Source organism: Phragmites australis, chromosome 16, assembly GCF_958298935.1.
Source record: "Phragmites australis chromosome 16, lpPhrAust1.1, whole genome shotgun sequence".
In the NCBI taxonomy this organism is placed as follows: Eukaryota; Viridiplantae; Streptophyta; class Magnoliopsida; order Poales; family Poaceae; genus Phragmites; species Phragmites australis.
This window is the reverse complement of record NC_084936.1, coordinates 3395891-3407935: the sequence shown is the minus strand read 5'-3', so window position 1 is coordinate 3407935 and position 12045 is coordinate 3395891. Positions and strand designations below refer to the sequence as shown.

General features: G+C 40.1%; 2 protein-coding genes across 2 annotated transcripts; one reads left to right on the top strand and one right to left on the bottom strand.

Annotated features, from left to right (window-relative positions):
• The first annotated feature begins 3228 nt into the window (after window positions 1-3228).
• LOC133896218 (putative glycerol-3-phosphate transporter 1) lies at window positions 3229-6788 on the top strand. Its single transcript, XM_062336777.1, has 3 exons — window positions 3229-3429; window positions 4522-5542; window positions 5656-6788. The coding sequence occupies exons 2-3, from the start codon at window positions 4606-4608 to the stop codon at window positions 6216-6218; spliced, it is 1500 nt and encodes a 499-aa protein (XP_062192761.1). The 5' UTR covers window positions 3229-3429; window positions 4522-4605; the 3' UTR covers window positions 6219-6788.
• Window positions 6789-7279: 491 nt separating this feature from the next.
• Window positions 7280-10981, bottom strand: LOC133896219 (vesicle-associated protein 1-1-like). The gene is made up of 8 exons (XM_062336778.1): window positions 10786-10981; window positions 10590-10660; window positions 9772-9853; window positions 9573-9688; window positions 9207-9371; window positions 9076-9117; window positions 8796-8873; window positions 7280-7641 (listed from the first exon to the last, which is right to left on the bottom strand). Exons 1-8 carry the CDS (start codon window positions 10853-10855, stop codon window positions 7531-7533), a joined length of 735 nt encoding a protein of 244 aa, XP_062192762.1. The 5' UTR covers window positions 10856-10981; the 3' UTR covers window positions 7280-7530.
• Between the last annotated feature and the right edge of the window lie 1064 nt (window positions 10982-12045).

Genomic DNA, 12045 nt, shown 5'->3' with positions numbered 1-12045 from the left:
TCTTTCTCCACTATTGCGTAGTCTAGTATACTAACACAATCGCTAAATCTAAGCTCTAAGATCATCTCTAACCATATTTCGTTTATTTCGTTTCCTTCCTAATTCTCCTCTTCATTTTCATTCCCTTTATTTCGAAAGAATTTGTAAAAGAAAAGGAAATATAATCCTGTCTTTAAGGGAATGATCTTTGTGAATCTCTTTACGACGAAAAACGTAAAGAGAAATTGTTGGTGCACTGAAAGTAACGAAAATTCATTCGTGAAGATATTTTGGTCTCTAACGAAAATTCCTTAGATATGACCTAAGTGTTTAGCTATTCCGCGGGTACGCGCAACCTCGATTATAATCGATGATAATCGCCATGAGGCACTAGTATATTTGTTGTGAACAGCATCATTGCTGTACGTACTGTACTTGTTTCTGGAACGGCCGCATCACATCATCGATCGCCAATTTCTCCGGTCTGAGAATGAGGCCACACTTCACTCTCAATCAAGGTGATCAAGTCTTCAACCGGTGCATGCATTGTCACGTAACCATACGTATTGGCATTACCATCATGATTCATGCACGTTTGCTGTGTCTGTACAGATACAGGTCGTCTAGAGTGCACGCTTGCATCCGTCGCTCTGTCTCCCTATCTTCAACATATACTTAGTTAAATGGCCGTGTTTTATCATGAAAGTAAAAAAAAAAATCACAAGATAATATTATTGACCAAAACATATTCGTAATAATATAACGCTGGACAAATGAACTGATATTTTTAATAGCTTGAGAACAACACCACGCATACATGTTCTTCCTCTTTTTGGAGTTTGCACACACGTGATCTTACTCATAGCAGCTCTTGAGATCCCGTCCAATATTATCAAATTAGATCTCAACGTTTAACGAAGCGACTTTACCATAAAATAAAGACAAATAAGAGAAAGCACAAAGAGTAGAAAGTTACACTAAGTTTCAAGTCTCAAATACCATATTCTAGCAAGCTCAGTCCCAAACACACACCATACGAAAAAAATACATCTCTACTACCTTACATAAAGAGTAAAAAAGAGAGAGGCAAAAGTGCAAATCCATTTGTCGAGATAGTAATCGCCAAATCCATCCCTATTAGCTAAATGAAGTACGAGTCTGCGCAAATGAAATAATTATTGGATATATAATATAAGAGATAAGTCAAATATAGCTAGCAGCCACTGATAGACAAATAAGCAACCAATACCACCGATAGAAAAAAAAAATCGATTGGTGGCTGTCCAGCTGCAACCCAATCTGGATGTCGGGTGGCTTTCTTGGAAGCAAGAAACCCTTGAGCGCACACGCCACATGCGGTATGCACATCGGGAAACACAACGGGGTGTCCGGAAACGTGTGGCCGCTCGGGGAAGCAGGCATGCTCGGCGCAGAAGATCGGGGCCAGGTCCGGACTTTCTCTATCAGGAAAATAATCATGAAAGAAATGGTGTCATGCATTCAGAATCTAGACATAATTTATAAGGTTATATATGATAATTTATTTTTTTCATCATTTATAATTTTATTTATATTTATCATAAATGTATGATAATTTTTATCACATATCATATTATAAATTAAATTCAGACCCTATGTATATTAGACCATGTCTTGTAAGATTATTTTCTTTTTGAAAATAATCGACGAGGCCAAGTTTAGGAGGATTATTTTCTTCCCCGGGGCCACTCCCCGACGTGACCCACTGGCAGGCACTGTTCGAGTCGGATGAAGCGGGCCCCACCCTGACGCGCCCGACCGGCCAGTTTGACCATTCTAGGTCAAGCCGACCTCGATGACAACCCGGTCCGTGTGGCCCGTCCTGTGGCCGCCCGCAGGGCGACGGACACGTGCGATGCGGCGGGAGGGGAAAATTCGCACGGCGGGCAAGGTATAATTCCCGTAGCGGGAATGGAATATTCGGAGGCCATGGATCCCCTACTGTTCCTGGCTTCCAACTCTAGCCTGCCCTCTCGCTGTTTATTTCAACGTTGCCCTCCTGATCCTGGGAGCCGATCAATAAATACTCGACGTTTTAACTAGAATCTAATCAAAATTTTAAATTTTTGTCCTTCGATAAATTTTAAAATATTTAGTTTGAAAATATAAAAATCATAGTATAGATTTATCTTAAAAAATATTTTTATAATATTATATTTTTATTAGATCTTATAACTATATTATTATAATAAAAAATAGAGGTCAAAGTTGTATGTCTAAAATCATAAAAAAAAAGTTATGTATTTTTAACTGGAGTGAGTAATTGGCTCCAAATAAATAAAATGACAGGGGTAAAAGTTGAGATCAAGAGTGTTAAAGAGTGTGCTTCATCCCTGACAAACACATTGAAAGGTATGTTTCAGCTTCATCCCTAATACAGTGGTATTTTAAAACGTAGCAGTCACAGCTTCGTTGAAGTATCATCGTTCGAAAGCATGTGGCACCAAATTAATCCTGTATTATATATATAGTGTCATACTTCTAGGAAACATCTCTAACACCGATTTTACTATGACTCTCTCAAAGGTCAAAGGTACACCAAAACTTAGAAAGTACCAGCATCCGAAAAAAACAACACATGAAACTCTGGTATTCATGGCTAGTTTGGATGGAACAAACGTTTGGGATTCTAGTTGGAATGAGTCAAATCCCTGCTAAATGATACTTTTGACAAGTGATTCAAATTCAAAATGGGAGAAAGTATTTTTCTTATTTACACCGTGAGGAAGAAACATGTAAAATATGGTTCTCCCGTTTCTAAATTACTTTTTTTCCATTTACAACTGTTATTTTCTCTTGAGAATTAGAACTATCTAACTAATCAAATAATTACATAAAGTAATTTTATTTTTATTTAAAAACATTTTTAGAAGAATCCAAAATCCTTTCAGACGGATCCTCGTACTCCTCCAACGTTCAAAGGGCATTGGATGCAGAAACAGACAAGTTTTGAAATGGCACTTTGAATTCATCTGCTAGCAACAAAACTGTCAGTGCTAAACTAATAGCGTCGTGAATGGTGATGTCAGTCAGAGTATTTTTTTCTCTCTCTCTTGTAGTCCTGTGGTGTCGGTAACTACTACTGTACTTGGCTACCTGCAGCAGATGCACCACGAGGGCCGAGGGCATTTCGGTCCATGGGCAGCACCGTGAACGCGGAGAAAAGCCCGACGAGGCGTCAGAATAAAGGAATAAATGGGAGCAAGCCCCCTCGCTCCAAGACTTCGCACCACCCGAAACGCGCTCAAGAACAGCAGCCCAAGAAACGCGCCCCTCTTCTCCTCCTCGTCCCCGATCCCCGTTGCCTCGCCTGCGCATTTGCACCGCGAGGTCAATCGCCCACCCCCCGGATCCTGCGCCTCGCCCGCCGCCCGGCGCAGCTCGGCGTCGCCTCTTCGCGCTCCGCCTGAGGTTTGTTCCTGTCCGGAACCCGGCTCTTGATTTCTGCGTCCGTTAGTTGCTGGCTCGGGGCTCAATCCGCAGCTTGCCCCGTTGATCTCGTTTGGTTCTTTATTTGGTGCCTGCGAACCAGCCGGGGTTCGACCCCCCGCTTGCACAGATTGCCTTCTCATAAGGCAGGGGCTAGTCCCTAATTTTTAAAAATTAAGTGATGCTGCGATGGGTTTAGAGGGGTTTTGGATGGAGATTGAGGCAGGGAGTTGGGAAGGATTTGGTCAGGATTGATGGGAGAAGTTGCTAATTTCTTTTTTTATTGTTAATTGGGAGGTACAATATCATAATTATTGAATTGGGAATAGAATAGTTTAGCTCATCTGATTCAACTTTGCGAAATATTTGTAACTTGTGCGGACATTGGAGTCAAATCAGGTTTTTTTTTTTTTTACTTGCAAACACTTGCAAGCTTCTTACTTTTATCTGTATTAGACTTGAGAGTCAAGACTAAGTTGATTGGTTGCTAAGTAATGCAGTTGGACTTATACAGGGGGTCAACATGAGCATTAATTTGGTGAAATTTTGATTAGTTTGATGCCCTGGAGATACAAAATGAAATTCTTTGTGCACGATCAAGGTCATAGATGGTGTGGCCTTTGATATTGTAGGGAAGAATAACAGATTTCTGCCTTTTCGCAACGACCGGTGAGGATAGTGGGTCTAAGTACGCACACGCTCAGCCCAAACTTTTCGTTTCAGTGCTTTAGTGGATGTCTTGCACCTGCGATCGTTGAACTGGGCTGGTAAACAAATGGGTCAATCGTTGAACTGGGCTAGTAAACAAATGGGTCAATTTGTTACCTAAAATATGCTGAAATGCTTTGGATCATTGATGCGTTAATTCTCCCCACCCTTGCATTGTAACTGAAATAATAGTACAAGTTTGCATTTGGATCATTGGTTTTCTGTTTCCTTTTTTTAAGCATGATTGCATATTGATTTTACTAATTCAGAGCTGCATAACATCGGTTGTCTATTTCAATTCTCAGCATGCAATTGATGTACTTCTCTTGCCCATTGTCTCAATTACATCTCCTTTTATGCTTTCAGGTGGTGATCATTCTTGTATCAAGAAGTGTCTCTCTGCTCTGGCACTAACTGCACTGTGACCTGTGTAAGAAACCTTTTGTTCTCATGGCTCAGTCTCATGAGATGATGATTAGGAAACCTCCCGGTATTCGATTATTTGGGGGTGCTGTTTCTCTAGGAACTTACCAGACGCTTGTCCTGGTCCTTACATTCTTTGCATACACTTGCTTTCATATGACTCGGAAGATAACAAGCATTGTTAAGAGTGCGCTTGATCCCCAGACGAAGGTGGGGTTCTCTCACTGGGGACGGCTTCACACACACGGAACTCTTAACATTGGCTGGTTGCCATTTAACACTGTCGATGGTTCAGCATTGCTTGGTGAGATGGATGTTGCATTCCTTGCTGTATATTCTGTTGGAATGTTCTTCGCTGGGCATCTTGGTGATCGCATGGATTTGAGGATCTTTCTGACAATTGGCATGCTTGGGACCGCCATATTCACTACCCTCTTTGGTGCCGGATATTGGTTGAATATCCACAGCTTCTACTATTTCTTGGTTATTCAGATGATTTCTGGTCTGTTTCAATCAATCGGATGGCCTTCAGTTGTTGCAGTTGTTGGAAACTGGTTTGGGAAGAGCAAGAGGGGGTTAATTATGGGCATATGGAATGCACATACTTCTATTGGGAACATAGCTGGTTCATTGCTTGCTGCTTTCCTGCTGAAGTACGGGTGGGGTTGGTCATTTGCCATCCCCAGCCTTATCATGGCATTGGTTGGGTTGATTGTGTTTAGTTTCTTGCCAGTTAGTCCTGATGTAATGGAAATAGACATTGATGGCGAGGAAATAAACTCTGAGAAGGATACTGCGAAGGAGCCACTTTTGGAACCAGGCCAAGAAGTGAAACATAAGGCAATAGGTTTCTTAGAGGCATGGAGGATTCCTGGAGTTGCACCATTTGCTCTTTGCCTCTTCTTCTCCAAATTGGTTGCGTACACCTTCCTGTATTGGCTACCGTTCTACATCAGCCATACACGTAAGTCTTCATTGTGCATCCTTCAAATCCGTGTGACATTATCTTCATTTGATGATTCAATGCCTGTTGGAATCCTTCTTTTTTTTGTTATAACTTGTTATTACTTGTTTCAGCTATTGGCAGTGAATACCTCTCCGATGCTATGGCTGGCAGCTTATCAACTATCTTTGATGTTGGTGGTGTGCTGGGAGGAGTCCTTGCCGGTCACATCTCCGATCGCTTAAATGCACGAGCAGTCACAGCTGCTAGCTTCATGTATTGTGCAATACCTGCCCTCTTCTTGTACAGCACATATGGAAGCGTGTCGATAGTGTGGAACATTTGCCTCATGTTCGTCACTGGCATGTTTGTGAATGGTCCTTATGCCCTGATCACAACTGCAGTGTCAGCTGACCTTGGCACCCACAGCTCGCTGAATGGCAACTCCCGGGCACTGGCCACCGTGACAGCAATCATTGATGGGACAGGTTCTGTCGGCGCTGCCATCGGGCCGTTGCTGACAGGATACATCTCATCGAAGAGCTGGAGTGCTGTGTTCACAATGTTGATGGCAGCAGCTCTCCTTGCTGGGCTCCTATTGACACAGCTTGTTTGCGCCGAGCTAAAAGGAAAGGTGTCCCCCATTTCGAGCATGGACGCCACCGGCGCACAAGATACCTACTCAGATGAAGTGTAAGTGCAATCTGGTTGCACTTGAGATAGTTTAATGCACTATGGATTATAGAATTCTGTTGTTCCGGAGAACGGCTAGCAAGAAGTTGCAGTTTGCTGCTTCCCACCGCCTTTTCGATTGCTCCTGATCTGAACTGTAAGAAGGCAAAGAAATGTGGCTGCTGAGTGACTTGCTCCAGGCAACTTCAGACAATATTTTCCTTCCATCTAGGAAGAGATGTAGAAGATAGAAGTGTGTGCTCAGATCAGGTTTACAAGATAGAGGTGAAAACACCTCAAAAGTTCTAGAGCCCAAATATAGGTTCTTTGCAGGCACCTTGTGAATACAATGGGCAATAAGGTCGGGCCTGTGTTGGTTGCATTACTACATGTTTAGGTTTGTTTGTGATTGTTGTTTAGGTTAGGGTAGATAAAAAGGGCCCTTTGTACCAAGATGATACCGGAATGGCCGACTCTGCTTTTGCTGGGAATGTTGGCCTCCTTGTGTACGTGTAAACGGTGTGTGAAGAAGATTTAGAAAATTTTGAATTGAGGTTTCAGGGAAGTGTTGATTCAAGAAACATTGGTGTTCATATTTCTTCAATTCTCAGTTTTTTTTTGTTGAAATATAATCTGTAGTTATCACATAAAAGTATGCACAAAACTTGCAGTATATTGACTCTTGTTGGGACGATAAATTTGAAACTAGAAAGTTCGTAGAACTCTTGCTGGACTCATGAAGTGCAATATCTGCATCAAAAACTATAATGGCTGAAGAAAAGCCTGCAGCCATTTCTGGGTATTTATCATCTGGTGCCTATTGCAGACTGGGTTAAGGCCATATAACAAATTGCCAAATCACCAAGAGAAGTTGCTATCAACTTGAATCGCATTGATGGTAATAAATGCAGGGAGGATAAAATTGTCCAGAGCTTTTGCATGGTTGACATTTTCTTCCTAAACAAGCAAATCACTTTGTTCTTCCGGATAACGGAATAGTAGATTACTTTGTGGCAAATCAGATTTAGGCACCAAATTCAGGACACATACAACAATACAAGGTTTGGCAATTTCGCGTCAACAGGATAAACTGTGAGCAAAAGCAATTAATGCATTTTCCGAGTTACAGTGTCAGCCAAACGCACAACTCACCCAACGAAATTGACAACAAAAGAAAGGCTTAAACTGGCTCAGCATTTCACATACGCAGTCCTATATTGACAAAACAGAAAGGAGAAATTCAAGACATCTGATTTGAATGGTCTTTTCGAGTTCCCAAACATGCATGAATGTAAGTCCAGTTGCCTTTGATATGACCACAGAGCAGCCTGAAAGAATTATGACTTCATCAGATAGCCAAGGAACATGCCGATCAAAGCAACAATTATGACAACTACAAAGGAGAACCCTCCTCCACGCCTCTTGCTGATTTCCCGCCTCACCAAATCCTGCCACATGAACAGAAACAAATGACAACACCGAATTACAAATTCTGAAAGGGAAAGGTATGTCAGTAAATGAATTGTTCTTGATGCAGCTGTCTTTTTCATAAGTTTAAATCCTAGAGTACTCTATCTGCATTATGTCTTTTAGGATAGACGAGATTACATATCTTAGCATCCCGTTTTGGATTCATTAGTGCCCTGCAGTTTTTTTAGTATTATACGTGTTCTTACCAAGAAAAAAAAGTTCAGATTAGCATGCAAAGGCCTTGTATCACTAGAGTAGACGACTTGTTACATGGGGTGTTCTGCCAGTGATATCATCAATCAGTCATCACCGAGAGATTACAAATCATGAGGTCACAGATGCATTTTCCTTCTCTAAGAGGACCTCAGAAACCCTTGTATTCAGCTTTCTTAGGCGGGGCTCAGGTTAAGTCCCATGTATTTCTCATGAGTCCAGCTACTTTCCTCTAAGAATGATACTGAGTTATTTTGGGTTTCTAGTATACATAATGATATTCTTATAAATAAAGCAGAAGTTGTTTCTTAGAAGTAAACATTCTTGATATTCCACATGTCTAGAACCAGACAAATTGTCCTTTGGGTGGTTTTCAGTGCAATCTCTTCTGCTTTACTTGGTGGATTGTGGACTAAAATATACAATTGCATATAATGATGCTCTTAATTAAATGTATGATCTGGTTTAAGATTCAAAAGCAGAAATAATAATTATTCAACTACCAAGATAAAGAGCCCCACACACAAAGTTTGGGTTTAATAGAAGAAATTTGAAAAGTACTTTGTTTCAAAATACTAAATTAAAAAGGGACTAATAATCTTGAAAATGTATACTGTGTAGGTGGTAGCATCAGCAAGTGGTGCAACAAACTTTATGGAACTAGTATTGAGCTAACAAGCTTACAGTAGCATCAGCAGTACAATAACTCTTGATGATATAAGATTGATCCGTGGAATATTAACAAAAGGGAATAAATTCCAATTTGCCATTTCAAAAAATTGTATGAGAAGGGTTAAAATGATAGCACCTAACAGGTGCTTTGTGCTAGATAAGCTCCCTACCTTTTGAGCTTACAATATTTGCATACGAAGCTAAATTGCAATAGGCTAGAAAAAATAAAATGCAATGTTGCACTTACAAGTTCCTGCCTAAGTCTATGATTCTGTTGAATCGCAGAGTTCTTTTCTTCGGACAACTTTGAAATCAGAGCACTAGCCTGCAATACCAACACTCAAGAACATAAGAGATTGTGTCCCACAGGAAACAAAACTAGAGGAAACAAATGGAGCACAAAAGATGTGAGCTGTATACAAGATCCCAGCTTCAATTACCATAGTAGACAATAAAATAATAGTGACTGAATCAAATCATCAATGGATTCATTATGAAACCTCATTGTAATTAGTATAATAACTGACCTCTGAAGATTTTTCTTGAGGCTCAATGCGTTCTCTCAGTGCCTGCAATTATCTCAATCGAATAAATTACCATCCCAACAAGAAAAATTGATAAATAGGTAGGTAGAAGTTCAACAGCTACATTAACTTACTCTGGTGAATCCACCAGCAGGACCATCACCGTTTTCTGATTCAGAAACCCTAGATGGGGAACCTTCTTCAGATTCCTCGGGAACCGGAGAGGGTGGCTGTGGAGGAGCAACATAGGTTACTCGCAATTTGACCTCTTCCATCTTATTTCCGGACTCCTTTGTAAACTGTCAAGCCAGCACCACCACAATTAGCACGAAAAATTTCATAGCTGCGCAACTAAAGTCAATTCAGAAAAAGAGCACTAGCAAGCAAGAAAGTTTTACAGCTCCCAAAAAAAAAATCAATTCTGGCAATGATGCCTCTATCCTTGTATATGTTGTACTTCAATAGATAATTCAGAATACTTAATAAGACATAAACATTACCATATCTCCCGTGACATCCCTCACGGTTATACCAGGGGGTGCAACAACGCTCTGGACTAGGAACTTATCTTTGCACTGCATGTCAGGTGGGGCCTCCCTCTGTGCTTGCATTGTCACTGCAACAGTACAGATAAATTAAAAAAAAGCACTAAACATAGGATTGTTTGGGGTAAATGGTTAAATGCTAAGAGTCACAAACCGACGACATCGCAGGTAGACCGAGGCAAGACAACCCCTGTGTTGGGCCGCACCGAATACTTCTTTGGGCTTGTAGTTTTCACCTGAAAGAATGAAGGAAATACTATACTAAAAAAATGTAAAGTATATAAAAGCGACGACACCTCCTTGAATCCATGTTACTCTTTTCAAGATTGGACTACAGACACTGCATTACAAATAGCTTTAATAATTCCAGTAACTTTATTAAGCAGTTAAACAAAAAAAGGCTTTAAGTTGTTGTGACAATGGCAAGAGAAACAAAGAAATAGCCTTATTGCAAATTCCAACAAGAAACTAAATCACAGTGCCCAACCAAAGGTCAACTTTTTTGGATGTGGCGTTTAGACTACAATATAACAGTTGGGTACCGTTGGAAAACAATATGATCCCTCTATGTATTAAACCTTCATAACATATATTTTGTTTGAAGGAATTATTAACAGATATTCAATACTTAATACTGCAAGTGTTGACAACTGAGCAATAGAAATGCAGTACTCGAGAAAGAAATAATCTAAGATGATTGAATCGTGCAAATTGCCCTTCAGCGTATGTAAACGTCCAATTTGAAGGCATGGCGTCGCAGAACTATCTAAAAGATCCCAATTTTTGGATGACTGCCTCGTCAAATTTGATGATTCGATACATGAAAAAATAGACCGCAAGGAATGCCATCTAAAAGTCCATCAAGTAGCACAACAGCCCCAAACAGCGCGGTATCAATCCGTTTCTAGGGTTCTAAGATAATTCACACGGGAAAGACGACCCAAAAAACTTTTCTGCGAAGGACAAACGGACCTTAAAGGCGATGCAGTCGTCGCTGAGATTCGACAGCTGCATGGAGCACGAGATCTGCTTCTTCAACTCGACTGCTCACAAAGAAACACCAACAAGGTCACGAACCAATCGATTCACGCCGGCATAAAGACGAAAACAGGGATCTTTTCCATAGAAAAAGAAAATAATAAACCGGGAGGAAGGGAGGGAGGCGTACAGGGGAAGCGGAGCTCCAGGGGGTCGATGCGGAGGAGCTCGCCGGCGGTGGCTGGGGCGGAGGCAGCCATTGCCGGATCAAAGAAGTTAGAGAGAGAAGGGGAGAGATCTCGGGAGCTGGGTGAAGAGAGAGAGAGGGAGGAGGGGCAAGGAGAAAGAAAGGAAGAAAACTATTAATTTGGCTCTGGTTTTCCAGCTTTGATCTTAGTAACAATTACTATTATATTTCTCTTATTATCATCTTAATCATCCATTTTGCTACGACTACTTAAAACTACATCGATTGATTATGGAGAGATAATTTTATATGTGACACTGAGTGTTAACGAAATTCTTAATTTACTACAGGAAAAATTATAATCTCTTCTATACCATTAATTTAGTTTTTTTATCCATTCAGTATCATTGTAGTCACCTCCGTTATAGCGGCAATAGTAGATGGGGAAAGAAAAAAAATTAAGTAATAACATAAAAGAGGTCATGATTTTTTAGTGACAAATAAAAAATTATATTAACATTCAATGACATAAAAAAAATTATTTGATCATGATAACCAAGTAATAAATGAAATCATTGCAACAAAGTTGCAGGAAATTTGTTTACCAAACATTTGGTTGATTTAAACTTTTAGAATTGTCCGATTGTATGCTTGTAACCAACTTGAGAATTGAGGTTTCACCAATGTGTCTAAACAATTCTTCCAATTGAATATAGATGATGTCTCGGAGAGATGTTTTTTATTTAGTCGTGGTAGTGTTTTCCCGAGTCGATGTTTTTCTCACCTACCGTGACATCTATATGCCTATGTTAATTGTTTATTGATAGTATGTTAATTAAAGAATGCTATATTAGATATCCTCCGACGGATAACCTAATATACTTTCGACGGATGGAATATTTGTGTAAAAAAAATCAAGAAATTATAAAGAGAAGTAGGGGCATGATGCGTCTTATGATAAACTAATATTACTTCTTATTGTTTTAATTTTAATTTTACATTTTTCTTATTTTAGCATTCCTCGTCTGGTACGGTAATGTGTTATTATGTGATACATCGCTATGTCAAATTCTAGTACTCAACATGAAATATAGTCACTAAATCTCATATAGACATAGTCACACACCGACATACAATCACATATGTCACGTACACTCAGCTTACAATTTATCAGCATAATTCATCACAATTCATATCTGAACCACTTTATGCTTCTTCTTTCTCTGTTTCTCCTTCTCTTTCTCCTCTCCTGCAATTCAAACA